The sequence below is a fragment of the Sturnus vulgaris genome, chromosome 1 (genome assembly GCF_052056855.1).
Source record: "Sturnus vulgaris isolate bStuVul1 chromosome 1, bStuVul1.hap1, whole genome shotgun sequence".
In the NCBI taxonomy this organism is placed as follows: Eukaryota; Metazoa; Chordata; class Aves; order Passeriformes; family Sturnidae; genus Sturnus; species Sturnus vulgaris.
In genome coordinates this window covers 132,904,146-132,926,557 of record NC_142243.1, presented here as the reverse complement: position 1 = coordinate 132,926,557, position 22,412 = coordinate 132,904,146, and the positions used below count along the sequence as shown (strand labels likewise).

General features: G+C 37.5%; 1 protein-coding gene across 5 annotated transcripts; it reads right to left on the bottom strand.

Moving 5' to 3' along the window:
* Positions 1-609: 609 nt before the first annotated feature.
* On the bottom strand, positions 610-21,301 carry CIBAR1 (CBY1 interacting BAR domain containing 1). 5 transcript variants are annotated; one of them, XM_088177231.1, is made up of 8 exons: positions 20,826-21,301; positions 18,794-19,028; positions 16,305-16,373; positions 11,185-11,286; positions 7,516-7,620; positions 6,892-7,005; positions 5,233-5,352; positions 610-1,415 (listed from the first exon to the last, which is right to left on the bottom strand). In XM_088177231.1, the coding sequence occupies exons 1-8, from the start codon at positions 20,855-20,857 to the stop codon at positions 1,302-1,304; spliced, it is 891 nt and encodes a 296-aa protein (XP_088033357.1). In that variant the 5' UTR covers positions 20,858-21,301; the 3' UTR covers positions 610-1,301. The 5 variants fall into 5 exon arrangements, with proteins under 5 accessions (XP_088033357.1, XP_088033364.1, XP_088033373.1 ...); XM_088177238.1 differs by having other exon boundaries at positions 610-1,412; XM_088177247.1 differs by lacking the exon at positions 5,233-5,352 and having other exon boundaries at positions 610-1,412.
* Between the last annotated feature and the right edge of the window lie 1,111 nt (positions 21,302-22,412).

Sequence of the window (22,412 nt, the reverse complement as noted above, 5' to 3'; positions counted from 1 at the left end):
GGAATTAATTACGTAGATACTTGGTTTTTTTTTAAGTTTTGCTCACTGGTATTTACTCCTTGCCAGCAGTAATTCAATAATTTAATATCAATGGTATGTAATGCTGGTGTAAAATTATTTTCTGGGTTTAAACCAGAACCCTATATTGTGAACTTTTCACTTATTTTCATCACATTAATTTTTGGCAAAACCTGTTTTTTCATATGTCAAACCAGGTATGCATTGCATACTTTGCAATAGTGGACAAAAATAGCATCAGTTTTATAAATGCACTTGGTTTATTTCTCCGACTGAAAGAAGATTTTGTTGTAACTTTGTTTTCTCAGTCACAAGTTTAAATTCTTCTGCATTTGTTCTTTAGCAGATACTAAAGCTGGAGGTGAACAGTGTGCTAACATCTTTGTGGCAGACAACCATACACTGTTAAAAAATGAACACATGTAACCTCTATCTCCAAACAGGATAAGAAATTACATTCAAAATGTGTAATTTCTTGTATGTTTGATGGAACCAGTAACTGAACTGTTACTGGTTCAAAGTGTTATGTTTGAACTATGTGTAGCATGTCAACTAATATAATAAACATTAACTACATAAAATATCCACTAGTTTTATCATGAAGGCACTTTTATTTAAAAGCAGAGCAGCAGATTGAACATAAGATACTGGGCCAGGTCCTTATCTGTGACTGTTCTTTCTGTATGCATAAAGGAATCAAAAGTCATCTGTACCTGATGAAAGCCTGAGGAAAATGAAAATAAAAGTACATCTCACCCTGCCTTCTGCCATCCAGTGTGGAAAGCAAAATGAAATATTAACAGGTTGTTGCTGCAAACAGTTTCTTAACTACTAAAGTTACTTTAGGATGTATAAACCCAATTATAACAGTTACAGCTAGAGCACTTAATAAATTCATGAGGTGTATAGCTAGAGAGGTAATATATTGGCAAGTAACAAGAAAACAATGTAACTGCTTGAAAGCTTAGTGCAGTTTTTGGACACTTTATCACTTAAGTTTAAGCAAATGTGATTACAATATAACATCTATGCAAATATAATACAGGCATCTATTTAAATATTTACTTTTCTAGCTACTGAAATTGTCCACTTTCAGTGGATTTTTTTTCCATTCTTTGAAACCAGTCATTTGTTGTCTGGCACTCTAGAATCAGTGCTGATTCCTGCTTCTGCTGGAATTCTAAATATATAGCCCCAGTGAAATTTTAGATCCAACATACAAAAGCCTTTAGGTAAAGGTTGTTTTTTTCCTTAATTAAAAAAACCCTCTTAGAACAGCTTTGTTATCTCACTTCCTTAGTAGCATCAAATTCCTCCTCCTCATCCTCCTCTTCATCATCGTCATCTTCCTCCTCGTCCTCTTCTTCATCTCTTCTTAGCATTCTGCGGGAAATCTGCTTGAACAAAAATCCAACAAAAAGATATCAACTGTTTGTTCTCTGCAAACAATAATTCTCCATTGGTAATTTCAGTCTAAATGTTTGTAGGGTTTTCATTGAGGGGAGGGAGTAAGTTGTTTATTTATTAACGCTTCATAACATACATACCAATGGAAAGATACATGACACAGAATAAAAATACTATAATTTTTAAAAGCTAAAATCCATGTCGTCCATGACAACTATTACAGGACAGGGGAAATGGAATTTTTACCCAATTGATGCTAAAAATCAACAAGATGCAAACCAGTTTTTTCCTGGGTTGGCTGTTGAAACAGCAGGCTGAAGATGAGTATTAGGACTTAATCTTATCTTGAAAACATCAGACTTCTTCAGTTAAAAGCTCGAAACCATGGTGCTCTAAGCCTTTTACTTTTTTTCCCCCAAGAATTAATTATACAAACTTAGTAAGAGTTTGATTCATAGATGAACTTCTTTCCCTGCCCATCAGTGCCTGCCTTTTGAGTGACTCCTTTTTGCTTCATCAAACATTAAAAACAAGTGCCAGCTGCCAAGCTTTCATCTCATTTGACAGATTCTGCAGTCTGTACTTTTTTTAATGAGGGCTCAATCTAATTCCTATTGAAGATAGATTCTTCACAGACAATGCAACATTTACAATTTAAAGAAGGATATATGTTTTTTTTTTCTTTCCCAATGAGAAAGAGAGCATTGAAGACAGTTATCCAAGTCATCTGGAATGCTTTTGAAAAATTTTTTCAAGTTCAGTAGTTCTCTAAGGGCATCTGCAGCTCTAATTTTGGTTATATTTTCTGTGTCTTGTCACATACAATCATATAATAAAAAACTTCTGTACTGGAGACAGAGCTTTCCTTTTTTTTAAGCAGCCCCCCATTTTAGAAGTCCTTAAATGCTCATTATTAAATTGACTTCTGAGATGTTATAATTCATCCAGCCATGTATGTTATGTAAGTTTTTGTGTGTGTGCACGAAGCAAATTGTAGTCATTGAACTTCTAAAAGCAGAAAAATCCTTAGTCTTGCTGATGCTCACAAAGTGCATAATTTAGCTCGAAGCAAATACTTGCTTACAAATTCCTAAAAAAACAGAAGATGGAGTTAATCATTGGGTGAAGCTGGGTTAACTTGTGTTGAAATGTCTAAAGCAGCAGTCTCATTCTGTGAAAGAAGAAAAAGACAATGGCAATTTGTAACTGGAGTTTAAGGAACGATGCAGATCGAGCCTGTTAAGGTGAAATGAATTCCATTGGGATAGACTAATCTTCTAACTTTTATTTTCTAGTTCAGAGCACCTGAAATTCTTCAGCAGAACTTGCATCATATTTCTGAAGAAAAGATCCCCCCATTTCCCCTTTCCTGAAATAAGAAGTGTTTTGGCTTTATGGCTTTTTTTCTGCTCACTACTCAAACACATCTGACCATGCAGCAATTAACTAAATAGCATATTAAATATTACTGGTGGTGCTAAGATGACTATCCCTAAGAAACAAACTGAGAAAAGAAATTATGCAGTTTAAATCAAGTTATTCTGCCAAAGAACTAAAATATACCAGTATTGAAATTTAATTTTTCATAACTTAATGCAAAAAAAGAATATGATAATTTTTGACTGTAAATAATTTTATGTAAAAACTATCAGTTGCATGTAGGTGATGACTGTCCTTGCTTAAGCACTTCAGCTCCATGTTTCACTGCAGATGCTACTACAGAAGCATGGCAATTCACGTCTTAATGTTGGAACATTCAGATGCAGACATTTTCAATAATGGTTAAAATGATACTTTGCTGTTCTACAGAGTGTCAGTGCAAAAGTTTGTTATATTTAATGCATGTAGATAAGACCTGTGTAATTAAGTTTGATTTAAAATATCTGCAAAATACCATGCTATAGTTCTAAAATATAAGATATACCAATCTGAACTGGTAAACCAAAATGTTGAGGATAAGTTGCCAAGTGAAGTGTTGTAAAATGAAGGACATAGCTCTTTGTGAGAAAATGAATCAAGCTCAAGGAGTACTTTAGATTTTTAAGATAAAGATAATACAGAAAGTTAGTCCACAGAGCCAGAAATAAATTCAAAGATGGTATGTGTTAAATCCTCTGAAAAGACCTGAATTGTGTTACTGGCACGCTTTATTCTACCTGGTATGCAGGTATGCAGTGACTTCCCACATTGTCCCCCACCTACAGGTTAGTGTTTGTGTGTGTCTGTCTGTCCTCCCCTGCCCCACAGACTTGGGCCATGTGATTCTGTGAACTTCTCCCCACATTATTTCTACTGCTCTACATTGGAAATTGCAAAGTACTGCATTACAGACAGTAACGAATTACTGTGTAGCAGGAAACTAGATTGGTCAAAAATTTCTGAGTGAAAGATCCACAGAAAAGATGAAACAAGTCATCTGAAAGTTTTTCTGAATACAGCATTTTTTCCCATGAGATGTTTGGTGGTTCCAAAGATTAGAGGCCTTAGTGTAATTCAGCACCATGCTATTTACAGAATTGGGAAGGGCTGCCCTTTCTTCACTGCCCTATGGTGACTGCATTAGTAGGGTGTTCCACCCCTTTTTTCTGCCATATGATCCTCCTCTGCAGACACAATGCACAGCCAAGTAAGATGACCTTATTTTGAATTGCATTGCAGCTTCCCTCTACGTCTAGATGACTTCCTGTTCTTTTCAGCTAAGTGAGAGGTTATGAGAACACTAACACCCAAGGTTATAATTAAGAGAGCAGTCTAGGAAATGACAAAGGTTAACTTGCAAGTTAGTCAAAATGGAGTTCCACTTCACCTCTGGGAGAAATCAGTGTACATAGTCTCAGTTTTCTCTTGTTTTGTGTTGTTTCTATTTTCTGAAGTATCTTGAACATGAAATTTGCTGGAGTGATAGGACTGGCAAGTTCGTCAAGGTAGTACTTCATGCACTAAATCACTAGGTTGTATCTCTTCAGATGACACAACTGATACTTTCAACAGCAGAACAGCTCAACTGTAATAACTGATCTCTGCCCTGTTGAGAGCAGAGAAGGTGTGAAGTGTATGAAGTCAAGAAAGGTTTTCCTTACTACAATATCAATTCATGATTCTATTCAAAGAAGAAAAGTAAGACGTACATTTCAAATGAGGATTTGTCTTTAACTGAAGCACTGGTAAGAATCATTGTAGTTACAGGATTACAGTTGCAATAAATTAAAAATAATTTAGCCATTTTACAGTGTCTGCAAGTTTACTGCTGTAAACAAGTGTCAAAGATATTTACAAGGTACTTGGTCCAAAAAGAGTGGCACTGTCTTCAACTGTTTCACTCATTTTTATCATCCTTTTCCTCACCTGCTGTGAATTTTCAGAGTATAAAAGGAGAGGCCTGTTGGTCACGGGTTTGCTCTTCTGCTAGAAGGTATCACTAGTCTGGATTAGGATCTGGTAGAGAGGCCACACTAGAATCTGAATACTAGAAATATGCAAGTATTTAAAGAATGCCACTACTCTTTCAAATAAGCTCCTAGATCTCTTCTCTGCAAGATGCTACAGTTTGTTGATGGAAGACCAAGTATTGATGGAAATGGCGCTTGTCATAAGTAAGCAACACAGCTTTAAAAGCTGAGGGTTTTTTCCCATCAATGATAAGGCTGCATTATCAAGAGCTTAATTTGATATTTATAGCATTCAAAGTTTCTTTACATTTCTGATGATCCTGAACTGAGTAAAGACAGTAGATCCATGTGCATTAACTAAAAGATTATCTTAAGCAGAGGTTTAATATCCTGTTTTAGTATGTAATTTTTTTCTTACCTGTGCTGTTCTCAGTGAAGATTTTGAGGAGCCAGTTCTTTGCAAGGGGGACTTGGAATTTGCACGAACTATGTCTAAGCGAGACTGATAGTCTGGTGGATAAAGTGAGCTCCGAAAAACCTAATCAAATGGAGAAAGCTGTGACTTAGATGCTTGCAAGCTAAGACTCACCAAGACTGAAGCTTGCAGAAATGCAGCACTGGACAATGAAACCTAATCTAGAGATACACATCAGCTGTATTTGGATTGATCGCTTTTAGCTGAAACAAGTCCTTGCTTAACCTGAGACACATCAACATAGTTACGTGGTCAAGGTAAACAAACATTCTTCAGAAGTTTGGGGGCATTTACACAGGGAAAACTGCAATGGTTTCCCACCAACATCTGTAGCTGAGTTTCAGGCTAAGCTAGAAGTATGAACCCCAGCAACTCCTTCAGGCTCTCCATTTCTTGCAGAGATGAACTCACCCCCTTCACAAGCAAATCCCTGCTGTCAGTCACAACTACATCAGAAAAATGTTACTTGCAATGTACAGGAGATGTACAACTCAAGAAAAATTTGGGAAACCTCTTAGCATACATCCATTATATTTTAAAGTGTAACATATATTTTAGAGTTATTTCAATAACTAATAAAGCTATTTGTGTAAGACTTTAAGTCAAAGAGAAGGTATATTATGGTCAGTATTTTAATGAAAAGTAAATGTCCAGTTAACAGGACATGTAAAATGAGATTATGAATTTGGTTGTGAAAGACAAAGTACTGACTTAAAGGAGATTTCTGAATTGGTGGCATGCGACATTATAATTGTGAAACTAAAATAGTACAAAATTTCCATGACATAGTTTAAATGAAGTAAAATTACCAAGTAGTCTCAAATATGACTGTCACTGAAGACTCATGGTTAGTCTTGTGCTAACTTGTTCTGAGCTATGCCACAGACAAAATAAAATTATGACTGGTAGGATATACAAAAAAGACTGAAAATTATCCAGCTTTTTTGACAAACCAAACATATATATACAACACATATTTCAATGATACGAAGTTTAAAGGCCCAACATCTAGAAGAACGGCAAGAATTAATAAAGGACTGAAAAGCATATCTTGGGAAAGAGAGACTATAATTCAAGTAGAAAAGAAAGGGGTGACTTGAAGCTGGTTACTGCCACGAGGAGAAACACCAATGTAGTAAATAACAAATGTCTCTTAATTCTAGAACAGCCTAATAAAAGTGATAAGAAGATGAAAACAAGCAAACAAAATTCAGGTAAAAGATCTTTAATGCAGTAATTAGTCTCTACATCATCTTATCACAGCAGTGTAAGATTTTTTCTAAGTGCATCTTCAGAGCAAGACTCACTGTAGAAGTGTTCTTTAAAATCTGTGTTAGCTGAGCTTGGAGTGGCAGGTAATTCTATGAGTCTCTTTTCTGTGTTTTGTGGGAAAGATTAGATTGCCACTGCAGCTACTCTCTGAGATTATAAACCTGCATGCTCTTGCTGAAGAAGTGCAAAAAAAAGGCTCAGTATACATGAGTTTGTTCTGGGAACCTGCAATATTTGTTGCATTTTTCTGTGTAGGACATGTGTAGCCCAACTGTGAAAACTGTTTTCATGTAGGAAGTAAACAGAAAAGCAAATCTCAATCACTCTTACCTCCAAATCTTCATTTTCATCAATATTTTGGATATTTTGGTAGGCAGCAGTATATATCTCTAAAGCTTTCCCATGGAACAACATTTCAATAGTTATAAATTCAGAAAATATGTTCTGAAAGCAAATGAAAGGAAAGGTTTTTCTTAATGCCGTAAAGTATATTTGCACTTCAAAAAATTACTCTATTCTGTGTTTGGTATTTATATGATACAAATAATGACATGATACTTAGTACTTTTAAGTTGTCAGACTGAATTTTAGAAATTAAACAAATGCTGGCTGGGCTATCACTTATGCATGATAATAAATAATATAATACGCATGATAATTAATAATACTATATTATTTTAATAATAAATTCCACATAAATACTTCAAAAGTAAAGAGGAAACCTATTAGGAATAACATGCCTTACAGAAAAGTCACTTGATAATCTCCAATAAGTATTCACAAGATGGAGTCATTCAGAAGTTTTGCTATTTTGAAGACAGATCTGTAATTTACAATTCTGTGAAACATTCATAAACACCATGACAGTTGCATTTCAGTGAATACAGAATGTTGCTAATCTTGCCCCTACCTATAGTAATTTTATTATGCAAGATGAAATATGAGCACACATACTTTTATGTCCCTTATCTTCTGTTTCTCAAAATTATCAATGGTTTCCTCTAAGTGCCGAGTTGTTCGAGTAGCATCCAGTGTCGCTCTCTGCAGTTCATTTTCAGCCTGGTAAAGTAACACAAAGGTGAAATTAGTCTTGCATTTGGTACAAAGCTATTTGCTGTAATTGCCATGAGAACATTTAAGTCTGAGTTTCCAAAACAATACATATCTGTGTTACAGTATTTGAAATCTGTAGCTCAATGAACCTATAAAGATGCCTTCTACATTGTTGTGACTTTGATGTAAAACATGAAAAATGACAAGCTGCAGCCAGTCAGGAAAGTCCCTCTGCTCTGATTTGTTTTCTGTAATAATCATGTGATAGTTTTACTGAGCCAGCCCTGACACCCCATTGACAACACAGTGACTGGGTTTATGTACTTAACCCAGCACAGGCCAGAGCGGTGGGTGAGCAGGAAAGATCAACCTTTGTTTTCTACTGCAGATCAACCTGTTGGGTGCAGAAAGAATCTTTTCCAGTATAGTGTGCTAAACCTCATCTTACTAAGATTTTACAAATTATTTAAATACACAATTATAGCAGAAGCTGGAACTTCTTAATGTACTTATCCTGTAAAAATCTCAGTCTTGCAGGCTAGAGTTACTATACTTTTTTAGATTCAAATGCATTTCAGGCATTTTATGTTTTTAATATTTTTGTATTATTAAAACATCTTCAACAGGGCACTGGGAAGGGGACACATCAATCAATTCTTAACACATAAATACGAAGTGTTTCTTATTTTGTTACTACAAAAATCATTTTAGATAGCTATTTTAATTAGATATAATTATGAATTTTATGGAAAGTTCATTACCATTTAATGAAAGAGATTGAAACTATTCTGATTAAGTAAAGTCTGCGAACTGTGTACTATGACAAATTAACAATGTACAGTTATAAGAGCTTGCACTTGAAATATACAAGATTTGGGTCTAAACTTCTGTTGTTTTCCATACATTATTGGTCAAACATCATACACTAGTGATACTTACAAGCTCAGTCAGTATTATCACAAATCTATTTTGTCATAAGATTTGAAAGTAGTATATGGATCAAGTACTCTAGCCTATGATCAATTTGTAGGGCTCTTCCCATTACTACAAAATTGCAACTTAAGAGAGGACTTTTTTCTTTAATGGAAAAAGACACCACAGGTTCAGTTCCTGTGATCTAGATTTTAGTGTTACACATATAGAAACCTAAGGCATAAAGCATGCTCTATTCACTTCTTTTATTGTAATCTCCTAATCATTGTTTCAAATTGATAATTGTGTAAAATATCTCCTTTCAAAAACAGCCTAAAATCATAGACACAATTCTGCCATTACGAGGCAAACAAAATAAATAATGATTTTTAGTAGTACAAAAAGTCACGTTTCATCTCTCTTTCTTGATTTTGCTCAAACCACAGGAGGGAAGAACAGAGATTTTGTGTATTTTCAATTTCTTCAATCAGTCACTCTGTAAGTGATGGCAGCTATTATGCATACACAGCCCTTAGACATACAAATACCGTATTTTATTTCTATGATAATCAAATACATCTCCTCAATACATCTTAGATTGGACATAATTTGTGCACATATGCTTTGAGAGAGGAATTCTGGTTGTTTTAGAGTTAAGTGTCTAAAGTCGCAGAGCCTGCATAATTTGGACAACAGCAGTTTGGTATTTTCTCTTCTGAACACTCACCTGTGACTGGAAATATTCGTAAAGGAAAAAATGGCAATGTAACAATCAATATTCAATGGACATGTTCATTTTCACTTCTACTTTTAATATACCGTGAAGTATTTACCTTTGTTGTTTCAAAACATCTGTATATTTAATGCTATTATTATGTTGTCTGAAGCTTCTGGCTGTAAGATGTACAGTTTTTTAGAGCTTTACTAGAATTCAAGTATCCAGGCCAAAACATTTCAGAAGAGCTGTTTGTTTTGGACTGAGAGTTTGGTTATTTATTTTTAAAACAATAAAATAAAAAGCAGGCAACCTACAGTTTAGCAGACTTCTTCAGGAAAAAAAAAATCTATTTTGATTTACAGATGTATATTTTTATATTTTTAAAAATCCAGTAATGTTTTCTTTTAAAAGTTGTGCTAACACCCCTTTTGTAAAATGGGAGTGAGTACAGATCCTTTGCTACCTGTGGCCAAAGTTGTGCACTGCTGCAACGTGACAGTTGCTCAAGAATAAGAGAACCCCTGCAGGAGCCCAGCTGCTGTGCTCTAATGTGGGAAAGCCTCTCTCAGACCTGAAAGCTGACCTGCACACAGCCTCAAAAGCAAATGAACACATTCCTGCTCCTAATACCTTTTTATGCGTTTTGTGTCAATCACTTTAAAATGCAAATAGGCAGCCTTTGGTGCCTTTGCCATGTGCAGAATCGGACTGTACTGAGATTTTATAACTCTTCAGGGAAAGCCTTAAGTACAGAAAACGTGTTACAAGAATCTGAGTCACAGAAGAGTATTTGGGAGAAGCTTAGAAAAGAAACAAGAAGAAATGAACTAGGTGTCAGTGACATACCCATGAAATGAAATGGGAATTAGCTTGAGGGAGAAAAATGGGACCAGTCTCCCTTTGGGGAAAACAGGTTATTGTTATAATTTGCTCCCTAAATTCCAACAAAAGAGAACTTTGCAACACAGCTCAAGTTCTAACCCTGTGGCTGACACACATCTGTCTTTATTACACGGGGAATTCTAATTAGTCATGACTTGATTTAACTGATTTGATTAATATTAAATAGAAATTCTCTGACAAAGACAAAAATAAAATGTATTTCTTCTGTGTTTGACCAACAGAGCCATTTTCACTCTTCCTAGAGTCTCATGCCCCAGTCATTAGAAAGCTCCTGAAGATTCTGAAATAGAGTTGATAAAATCCAACAACGAATAGGACTGCTTAATTCCGAAGTCCAACACTAAAATGTAACAAAAAGTAAACATCACATCATGAACTTAGCTCCTGTATCATAATATGTAAACATAAAAAGACTGACGTAGGATTGCCTTAATCCCATTTATTTTGCCATTCTTTAGATTCTGATTGCTTCAGAATTTGAAACTTTGATGAGATTTTAATGGAAATTCTAATTCAGTTTGATGGAGGCTTAATCTTTCCTGCTGTGATACAGAATAGTATACTGGGGTGGGTGACTGGTCTTTGGAAAGGCAGAGTAGTCTAACTGACTGTTCTACTAACAGAATAACAACTTATCCTTTCATGCAGCTGGAGAAAACTCATATCCCCATCTAGGTACCAGGAAGCACAATTACCAAAATGGCAGGGAGAAAAACAATAGAACAATAAATTCACAGAAATAAAAAAAAAAAAATTGTCTGATTACACTTTCTTTCAAAAACTTCCAAATTCCTAGATGTAATCTATGCCTACCTCTCTTGCATAAACATATCAAATAATTTCTAGTTTCTTTTCAATTCAAAAGTGAGTAACTACTATTCTGTAGCAGCTGTAACTCTTCATGAAGTTTAAGAAAAGATTCAGCATTGGAAACAGTCCCTCTAAGGAGCATTACTGTTTTTCTACTACTTCGTAAACATAACAGTTCCCAAGGAATTTTAGAAATGTTTCTTATAGTGACTAGAAATGCAGGATACAATAATGTGTAGATCTGATGGATTCCGCTGGCGTGTCTTTTCCAGTTGAGATAATTGCTTGGCTTCTCGGTTCTTTGCTGTTAAAGTTGCTTTAAGATCATCCTGGAAATAAAATGTTTTAGACATGTTTGAAATACATCTAGGATAATACAAAATATGCTCTCCTTTATACATGCATTGCCTAGAAAACATGGAAAAACTTCTGCTTTGAATAGAAACAGATTTTAGTGATCTTTTAATTGATCCTCTGAAAGAGAAGTCAGTGGAGACTGTAAGAGTTTAGGACCTTGTGCAACTCCCTGTAGCACATGCTATAATTGAAAATGTGGGGAAGGAAAGAAAAAGATTCACAGCTTTACATGAAAAGTATAGCAGATGGTCACAAGCTGAGATTCCCAAAGCATTAAGAAGGCAGACTCATTCCTGACTTAGCAATAGAATAAATGTACTTAGAAATAAAAGCAGCATCAAATAAAGTGGTGTCATTAAAAAAAAAATAAACCAGAAAGCAGGCAGCAGTCAGTACCAAGGAGAAGTTCTGAAGAAAATGTAATTGCTGTCACCTGTCCACTGCCAACTGCAGTCACTGCTGGCAGTGGAGCTGCTGAAGGGGCTGGAGCAGAAGTCTGAGTGGCTGAGGGAGCTGGGAGTGTTCAGCCTGGAGGAGGCTCAGGGGGAACATTATCACTCTCTACAGCTCCCTGAAAGGAGGCTGTAGCCAGGTGGGGGTCAGTCTCTTCTCCCAGGCAACCAGTGACGGGATGAGGAAATATAAGCTGCACCAGGGGAGGTTTAGATGAAATATTAGGAAATTTTTTTCTACTGGAGGGGTGGTCAGGCATTGGAATAGGCTTCCCAGGGAACCGATGGAATCACCATTCCAGAAGTGTTCAAAAAAGCTGTTGATACGGCACTTGGGGACAGAGTTTATTGGTGAATGTGGTGGTGCTGGGCTAATGGTTGGACTTAATGATCAGAGAGGTCTTTTTCAGCCTAAACAATTCTATGCTACAAGGTACCACAGGAATTCTATGGCTGAAAGGGTTAAACTGCATATTTATATATATGCACTTAGTAAAGTGTTTAAAACCATTTGAAACAAAATACATCCAAATAATGATGTAGCTGGAGAAGATAAAACAACTGATCTAGGAAAGGCAGAAACTATTGCTAACTGTGTTTGCTCCATTTCCAAAGGAGAAGTAGTATGTACTTCTAGGAAGACCTGTGACAATTTAAGAATGTTCATCTACCAGTTTTCTCAAATTTTTGTTCATGCTATAAAACTTTGTTTTGCAAACTGTTTGACATTCATGGAATGTAAGATTATCAGTCAAGTATTTATCATTCCACTGATGCTGGTATGAAAAAGGTAATTAATTTTGATGGTTCCGGTTGAAAGGAGCAGTAGTTTAGAACAAGAAGAAGTACAGTCTAAAGTCTAACAAAATCTGAGGCAGGATTGGGCAAATGACATTTTACTTCCCATTTATTTTCCATTCCAGATTGAAGTTAGAGCTATTAGAAACTACCATATGGGGAAGTTGTCTGTGCTCCTTGCTTGGATTTCACAATTTTAATGCTTGTATGTCTCCACCACTCAGAAGGATATGCAACTATGTCTTTCCGGAAGTTTTGTGATCCTGTGACCAGATTATTACTCAGTGTCAAGCAGAGGATTGCCAAGTCTCACAGTGCTGTGTGTTCCTTTAATAACAAGGCTGCTTGTCATGAGATCAGGGTCAAAACAGGCAGTTTCTTTCTTGTTTCTATCCTTGCTGTCTGTATGTCCTTGTATATAACTGTCATTTTGCTTCATCTCTAGGGACACAAGAGTGGCATCTGATAATAAAAACTACTTCATCTTCAGCCCATCAAAGCTGATTTTACTGCTGTTCTTCCAGAAGGGAATTTACACCACCTTTAAGGTCAAAGACTACTGAAAAGGCCTTCTGCTTTTATGAAAACCATGTGGCTACAAGAAAAGAAATAACAGAATTTTTTTCCAGTTTTAATTTTTAAAGGTGAAGAAAGAGAAAAGGATGTATTTATTTTTGAAACAACAAAGTTTTCTATCTAATGGTCACAGCTGCAAGTTTAGTGCTATTTAATGACTGAGCCCTGTTAACAGCACTGACTTTCTAGGCCCATTTAAAAGTCAATCAGATTTAACACTGTGGCTTGGAATGGTTCTGACTTTCATGCAAAATGTACTTGAGGACGCAAAGTTCTAGAGTTAGCACTATTAAATCCAGTATTTTATTTCTAGCACATAGTGACTTTAAAAATACCTACAGGGACTGAACTGTTCCCTCCTCTACCTCAGTTTTCTGTAGCAACAGCCTCCATGAAACAGACTTCTAGCCAAAGTGTGACAAAGAAATAGTGCCGTAGTGGTGAAGCTGTGTACAAGCTTTGGATGTACAAAAGTATGATTCAGTTACATACGTATTTTGTCCAATAAAAGACTGCAGAAAAAAAACCCGATAAAAATATTAAAAAGCTGGGGGAAAATGCAATTTATGGTGAAAGAATCAAGGTGTACATTACCTAACAGAAAAAAAGATTAAAAATTTGTTTTACTAGTATCTAAATACGTTCAACCAGAAAAAAACCCAGAGCATTACAGAGCTCTTTCATCTCAGTGGAGCATATAACAAGATTAGGTGAAGTCTTTCATCTAAAACAAAACACCACAAACATCAACTAACCACTAACTACTACCAACAGTCCTACATTCACCTCCAGTGTCTTTAGACCAAGCTTTGACATGTTTTTGGAAAACATGCTTTGGTTACACTCAAGGAAAAGTAGAATGGAATAGGCAATGAGATAAAAGATACAAAGAATATAGAATTATTCCTAGTCCCTCTAGATTTTAACTATGAATTCAAGTCACGCTTAAGAACTCTGGCTGCCCATTTATTTTCAAATCATACAGAAGTACAGCTACAGTTCATCCACCAGACAATGAGCTGGCAGAGCCTCATCACTGTACTGTTACCTGCTTTAGTCAGTGAAGTTATTAAAGCAAATCAATCCTTTCTTCTGCTCGTGGATCACCTTGGTTTTATGATGTCCTGTTACACGTGAAGAAAAGGAACCAGGAACAGAGTTGCCAAAAAGCAGAAAAGTGAAGATTGATATACAGAACAATGAAACAGAAAGAAATCCTCATACCCTACATTTAAGCTGTGTTACAGGACAAGAATATTGTTTTTGCTTTCACTGAAGCTATTCAGCATCATAAACCAGAACAATGAATGAAACAATTTTACTGCATTAGCAGATAAAGGACAACACTACTCTGACTTACCTGGGCCTCTATAAAGCATTTAGTAGCACAGGACACTGATGACTTATACCACAGAAAAAGCAACAGTTGTTTTTAGATAAAGCCCAGAAATACTGCTGTGTACTTCCTGGAACAGATCCAGTAAGCAAGCAGCAGTGAGAACATCCCCTTTATAGAAAGTAGCTATAATGAAAAATCATACTCTGCATGATTTTACTTAGTGAGCTAAAGCAGTCCTAGAATTAGCAGCTTGTGCTAGATTTACATGAGTGACAAAATTTGCTTTGTCACTAAATATGTCCAGTGATTACAGATGATAACTGAAGACCAGGTAGTTGAAGTTTTAACCAAGGTTTATGGTCAATGTGCAATGGGGAAAAAAACCCCCACATTTATTAACCATGGCCTACATATTTAGTGAACTCTATCTTAGTTCAAAGGTAAACTGGTAGAATAGTTGATCCCATTTACAGTTTAAAAATGCTCTTGTGCTCCTCACTGTAGTTAAAATAAACATTATGCAATGCTTTCTGACATTCTGCAAGGCAAAGACCACAGGAAATTCGATTCACTGTTGCAAGCAATGAGTTGGTTTCAGTTGCTTCTGTCCTCAGCATTACTGGCTATCAGTGGCAGTGCACCTCAAGGCAGTCTCTTCAATGCATTGGAAGCCCCAGGCACTGCTGTAATGTTTTGTGTCTCCTCAGCAACTTGTCTTCCACCCTCAACATTTATACCCTACAAAGTACCCAGTTCTAGATCTCACAGAGTTTCAGAGTGACCATTAAGATACCAGGTTTCAAACTCTATAGTCTACAGCTCTGCTAAGGATTACCACGGGTACTCCTATTCAAGTGCAGGATGCATTTCCTTCACAACCATTCCTCTAACCACTAAGTTAGGTAACGTGCAGTAAGTTCCAAACACTATTTGGTTCTTTACCATATGGAAAAAAAAACACAACAAAGACATAGGAAAACTACTTGCTTGAGATGCAGTGCCACAATCTACTCAAATTAATAATGATGAACACACTGCAAGATTTTTGTAAAATACCATCCGACAATAATAATAATTTAAGTTTTTGATTTATCTAGATTATGATACAGACATATACATCATTTACAGATTTGAGATTTCAGGATTAAGGTAATCTCTATATAAGATTCAAGTATTTACTTGATACTTTTAGTATCTGATGATTAAAAATTACTTGCTCAGGTTTATCCTTCTTGGAGGAAAGAAACTCATAGACATTTTAAGGGAATATTTCAAACCCCTATAAACATTGTTTTGAAAATATAGTGAATGAAGAGAGCTCAGATTTTTGTGTATCTTCAGGTCATCATGGTGACTTAACAGAGAGGGATTTAGGCCACTACCTACTTACCAGGTTTAAAAGTGTTTTCTAAGTTATGAACTTTCATGTAGAACATAGTTCTGAGTTAGAAAAGCTGTTAAAGGCAGCATATTGATGACTAAGAGCCAAATTAGAAGTAGTCGTAGTAATAATAGTATCATCACCATCATCATCAAAATAAAACAATATAAATTATTTATAAATAAAGTCCTGAATTTACACTATCCAGGAAGTTTCATACTCTTCTGACCATTTGCTTGTGCTCAAAGAGCCTCAATATCCTTGTCTTCACATCAAAGCTCTTTCCTCCAACATATATAGCTTCAGTTCAGATGTCTAACTGCATAATTAAGTTAAACTGATAACTGAAATATGAAAAATCAGAACCCTTTTCCCCATAAAAAAAAAATTTTCAACTGAGTGGCCAAGACATGTACCTTGTTAGAAAACACATGTTCAACCTACCCTTTTAAGTTTCACTATGGTCCCATAACATTTCAGAGGTTCCACAACCTTGGCTTCCAGCCTGTCAACCTATAAAAAGAAACCACAACGTTGCTAAAATCATCCATGTCCATGGTGTGCAGAAATGGGAAATAATTAATTTAACAGTGACTCATCTTATTATGAAATAAATCCATATATGCTGAAAAATATATTAGGGTTTTTTAAAATTTTGTAAAAACTACAGTCAAGTATATTAACCAAGAAGGAATTTGTCTTCTGAAGAGCTCAAGCTGATTTCTAGTGGAATTCCTATTTTTAAAATTAGATCAGGATAAATGAAACATGGAAAATTATGAATACATCAAACTGAGTACTAAATACATTCAAACCTTCATCTTGGAGTTCTCTAGCTTCCTATCTAAAGATCAGTGTATTTGCTCTACACTCACTGATAGGTGATAGCAATCTGTGCTATCAAATATACTGTACAAAATGGAACACTTCTTAAAAATAATGGAAACAGCATCACTGGTACTGAGTGCACTAAAAATACCAATAAGAGAGTATGTAAAATGCATAAATGCTCTCACAGATGAGTGGATCTGAATTTTTGTTTCAGTTCTCCTAGTCAGAAAAACAGCTACATATGGTCAGATAGGCAATAGGATAAGACCTGCTTGTCAAATCTGACAAAACTGAGTGGCCCCAGCGTAATCTGCCAATGACTTTTGGACCATGAGTGAGTCCAGTGGCCCATGGCTGTTACATCCAGATTAGAAAAAGGTGCATACTCTACTGGGAAGGGACAGTTCCCAGCAGTCAGCCAAAATCTATGCCAGCTGAGCAAACACTTCTCCTTGATACCATCTACCAGTGCACTGTCAAACAATTTCACTTGAACTGCCAATAGAATAGAAAGGAATAGGACAGTAAGGCTCTAAACAACACACGTTACAGATGTACCAAATAACCTGCCCATCTTACTTACTTACCCTACCACATGTTGTGGTACCTCACACCTCAGTATTTATATATCTAGCACTGCAGCTAAAGACCAGAAACTGATAATTCTTATGAGCTTATTTTCTCTTGCCCACTTTGTCAGCACACAGGAAAACTGTTAAGTGACTTGATGCCCAGAAGAAACAAAGCTGAGATAATGTATTTTGTTTTCAGGAGCAAAGGAAAACTTGATTTGAAGGCTAAAAGCTTCTGTTTTCCTTTGCTGCTTCTGCCTTTTTCTTTCACTGGGCAATGTTGGTTTACAGACAGACATGGTAGGAGGATGTAGGACAAATGTCAGTTTTTAAAAAAAACAGATTTAAAATAAAGAAAAGCAAAACTCAAGTTGTTACATATGTACCTCAAAATTACAGGTTCACAGTTTAATGATAAAAACAGAGAGATCGTGTAGTCCGAGTTCACATTCACCTTTGGCCACAATGTAAATTTAATAGCAGAGGATAATTTGCTATTACATTGACTGTAGCATAAGGACCTACACGTAGCTTAGCTGGAATCAGATGTATAAGAGCTTATGGAAAAATAAAAATTGCACACGCCCTAAGGTTTCTTATTGCTTCTTAAAAATCCCTCCCTAAACAGATTGTTAAAGATTCACACATTTTCCTTGTATTTCAAGCTCTCTGCTTCCCATATTAACTACTTCTAAAAGGTCTTTTTTTCCACTTTGTTATTATGAACTTGCAATGCTCTCCAAAATAAAAAAGTCCTATCAAAAGACATAAATAATGTCAACTACTTCAGTCTCTTTTTTGAATTATAGTGGGTCTTAGCTGTTCAAAATAAAAATGGGAATTTTCTATATTAAAAGAATAGATACATACTCCTAAAACTAGTTTGAGTACATGTGAATGAATTTTTTTTATCTCAGTATTTGGAATTCTGCATCGTAAGTTACAGTTTGACTGGCACCACACATAAATGTGTAAGTGGCATAAACACCTTTCTTTACACTCTCATTCATCTAGCAGAAATGTGACTATACAGTCACATATGGTCCAAATCAGGTTTGTACTTTTAATGTTGAACTACAAACTTATGAAATCTCCAGTGGTCCCTGACAGTATCTCTTCAATACTATTTCTGATAATGCTCAGCAAAAGAAAAATGACTGATTTTGCATCAGCTGCTGCTAGACAACTCAAGTCACACAATTAAAAACGAACACTTTACTAACCATAAATCATAATCTAAAGTCTAAGATCAATTTAAAAAACTCGCTCTTTCTCAAGTACTTTAAGTGTTCATAGGTATAGTTTTGCTGACTTCAACAGGACTAGTTTCCAGCAGTTTTCCCCGAAGTGATCAGGAGGGCAAATGAAGAATGCTTTGACAGCCTGCCCTGCTCAGACATTAATATATTTTAGACGTGTTTTCTCCTGTTTCTCTTCTGATTGCAGAGTATATGATTTCCCTTTTAATCACAGATAAGTAACTGAAAAGTTCAGATGGCAAACACAACATGTACAGCTTTAATTTTGTACCTCTGCCTGGCGATAATCCTGAAGTCTGGAAAATTCATCTGCAAAGTTTTTCAGTCCAACTTTTAAGTTTGGTGTCTCTGTAGCTGCATATGCATATATTTCATTTACTAGAAGATCTGCTTTGTCTCGTAGTCTGGCAGTTTTACGTACATATCCAGCAAATATTTGGCACAATTCACCAAAATGTTTTTCCACATTTGAAACAGCATCTTGCATTTGTCTAGTCTGATTGTCCCTGGATACCAAAGAAAAATAAGTGAAAAATAAGAAGGGCAGAAATGTTTACAACAAGTACAAAAGAAAAACTACATAATTATATATTAATAATTTGGATATCTCATTTCAGTGGTAAACAGAAATTTATTCTGCAAAAGAGAATGTTTTAACTGATGTAATATATGCATATTTATGAATGAATAACAAACAAACAAAAAAGCTGATTTACACTTTAAAATCCAACAGATGAAAACCCAAACCACAAAAATCTGCTTGGAAGTTTTCCTCCTGCATTTAAGCAAAAGCTCACTATTACTAATGGTATTAATTACTAATGCAGCGGTAGCAGCTGCAGTCTCAAACAAGACTTCTGCAAGACCAGCCCTTCCTGCAACAGGCTGCAATCTCAACAAGGCAAGGCAATGACTGGAGAAATTAGGCAGTAGAGGACAAACTGGTGAAGGTATTAAATGTTCTTTAAATTTCAAACAGTTACCAAACTGCACTACAGATGACAAATACCACAGAGAATTAAAGAGAAAAGTGAATGGACACAAGAAGTGAAAACTCTAATACCACTGAAAGGACATTCATCACACTAATAAATTACTTGCTTTTAAACTACACAAATCTAATTAATTTATTTGATCCATTGCCTGTATGTTTCATTATTAATGATTTAGATAAATCATTCCAGTAACTCACATATTTCACTTTGTATTTTGCTTTTATATTCCTTTTTATTTGATGGTCATGTGAACTCATGCCAGTTGTTGATCTGAGTGAATCAGGTGTAAGACAATTCAGCTAACAGAACCTGCCAGATGCCGGGTCCTAAGAACTCTCTAGGGTCTAACACAAGACCCTAGCATTCCCTGCAAGAGAATTCACTCCTACCACTATCTTGACAAAGGACAGAAACAAAAACTTCCTTCATATCCTTAAGCTATCCCAATACTGCTGACCAATATTTAAATACTGACTTTGTATCAGGATACAGAAAAATTTGAAGAAATTTGGTACTTTGAGACTAAACAACAATACAATCAATTTAAATGAGGAATTTACTTAGGAAAAGTATTTCACGCCAAAGTTCTGCCTTGGGCAAAACCCCAGTTGGGTTGCTTCATGGCAAGCTGTCTGGAAGACTGTTTAAAAGAGATTCCGTTAAGGTTTAAAAAAAACAAACAAGGAAGTTATTCAGTCCTCCACGACATGCGGGAGCACAGAACCACTTGAATAGGCATGGTTTCACCAGGTGAGTAGGCAAGTAAGAATTTCATTAAGTACTAATAAAGCTGCTTTTCAAAATTATACCACTGGATAAGATCCTCAGTAAAAGGTCTATATTTCCAATTCTTTTGAAAGATCTTCGTGTCAGAAAGTGTTTCCCCCCCGGAGAAAGACGTAATCACCTACTTTACAATTCAGATCTTACAGTACACCCATGCAACTAATATTTAATTTTGGGATGCGAAACACTACGTTTTCTTATAGGGGGGTGTAAAAGTTTTCATTCCCCCCTCATTATCGCGAACGCTTAGAATTGTCTACAGAAGTATTCACGAGCGATCCAAACAAACATGGGCAGTACATCTTTACTCCATCCCTGCATAGCACACCAGGCCTGGAAAAGTTTTGCGGCCTTAGCCGGAGGAAGGCAGAGGCGGCCCCATCTCCCAGGGAGGCAGATGCGCTGCGAAGGGCCGGGCCCGCACCGCTCCCCGACCCCGCGCCGGCCCCGGGCACGCCGCTCGGAGCGGGGCCTCCTCCCCCGCCGCAGCCCGGGGCTGCCCCGGCCCTCCGCGCCCCGTACCTGGCGTCCAGCCCGCGGCCCAGCAGCATCATGGTGGCGATCGCGGCGGCCGGCGGGAAGCAGGGAAGCAGGGAAGGAGGGAAGCAGGGAAGAAGGGAAGGAGGGCGGCGCTCCGCGTGCGCTCGGTTTCCATGGACACCCGGCCGGCCCCGCCCCCGGCCTGCGGGACGGCTGCGGCAGCTCCGCGGCCGGAGGCGCCGCGGGGAGAGCGCGCAGTGCCAGAAAACAGCAATCAGTGCGGCTGGGAAGGAGCGCTGAGATAGATCATCGAGTCCAGCCTCTGACCAAACACCACCGTGTCAGCCGGAACATGGCACTGAGTCCAGTCTTTCCTTAAACGCCTCCAGGGACGGCCTCTCCACCACCTCCCTGGGCAGCCCGTTCCAGTGTCTAATCACCCCATCTGTGAATAAATTCCTTCTTATGCCCAACCTAAACCTCCTCTGATGCGGCTTAAGACTATGTCTTCCTGTTCTATCGCTTGTTACCCGGTAGAAGAGGCGGACCCTTGTCTGGCTGCAGCCTCCTTTCGGGGAGCTGTCCACAGCCCGTAAAGTCCCCTGAGCCACCTTTGCTCCAGGATAAATAAACACCTCCAGCTCCCTCAGCCGCTCCTCACAGCACTTGTGCTCCAGACCCTTCCCCAGCTCCATCGCCCTTCTCTGGACACGCTCCAGAACCCCTCGATGTCCTTCCTGAATTGAGGGGCCCAGAACTGGACACAGCACTCAAGGTGTCACCTCACCAGGGCCCAGTACAGGGGGACAATCCCTGCCCTGGTCCTGCTGGCCACACTATTGCTGATCCAGGCCAGGATGCCACTGGCCTTTTTAGCCATCTGGGCATGAACTGGATCATATCCAGCCACTGTCAGCCAGCACCCAGGTCCATCCCCACGGGGCAGCTTCTCAGCCACTCTTCCCCCAGCCTGTAGCGCTGCAGGGGGTTGTTGTGACCCAAATGCAGGACCTGGCATTTTGCTTTGTTTAACTTCATACAATTAGTCTTGGCCCATTGATCCAGCCTGTCCAGGTCCCTCTGCAGATCCTTTCAACACTCCTGCCCAACTTACTGCCATCTGCAAATTTATTATGAGTGCATTTGATTCCCTCATCCAGATCATCAATAAAGATACTGGCTAGGACTGAGACCAGTACTGATCTCTGGGGACACAAGTAGTGACTGGTGCTCCCCTTGGTCTGTTCAAGGATAAGTGCACTTGTCAAGGCCTGGGCTGGTACAGGAGCAGAAAGCCAGAAAGCTTAAGCCTCTCTCAAAAATTACCACAGGAAAAAAAATCAAGAAAGCCAACTTCTCTTCACCTAAGGGAGAGCTGTCAAGGTGGGGCAGCCACGGGAAAAATCCCATGGAGCACTGGGAAAGATCTTAGAAAAAAAAAGAACAAAACAAAACCAAATGAAGGCAAAAACATGAAAAAAACCCTAACCCCTCTCTGTAGTGGTAATGTATTGGGAATGTGGCTTCAGGGATGTGTGGCCATGATCCTGTCAGAGTCCCTGCACATGCCATATGTGACTAATGCAGAACAGACTCTTAAAGGAGGAGAGTGGGAATTGTGGGACTTGG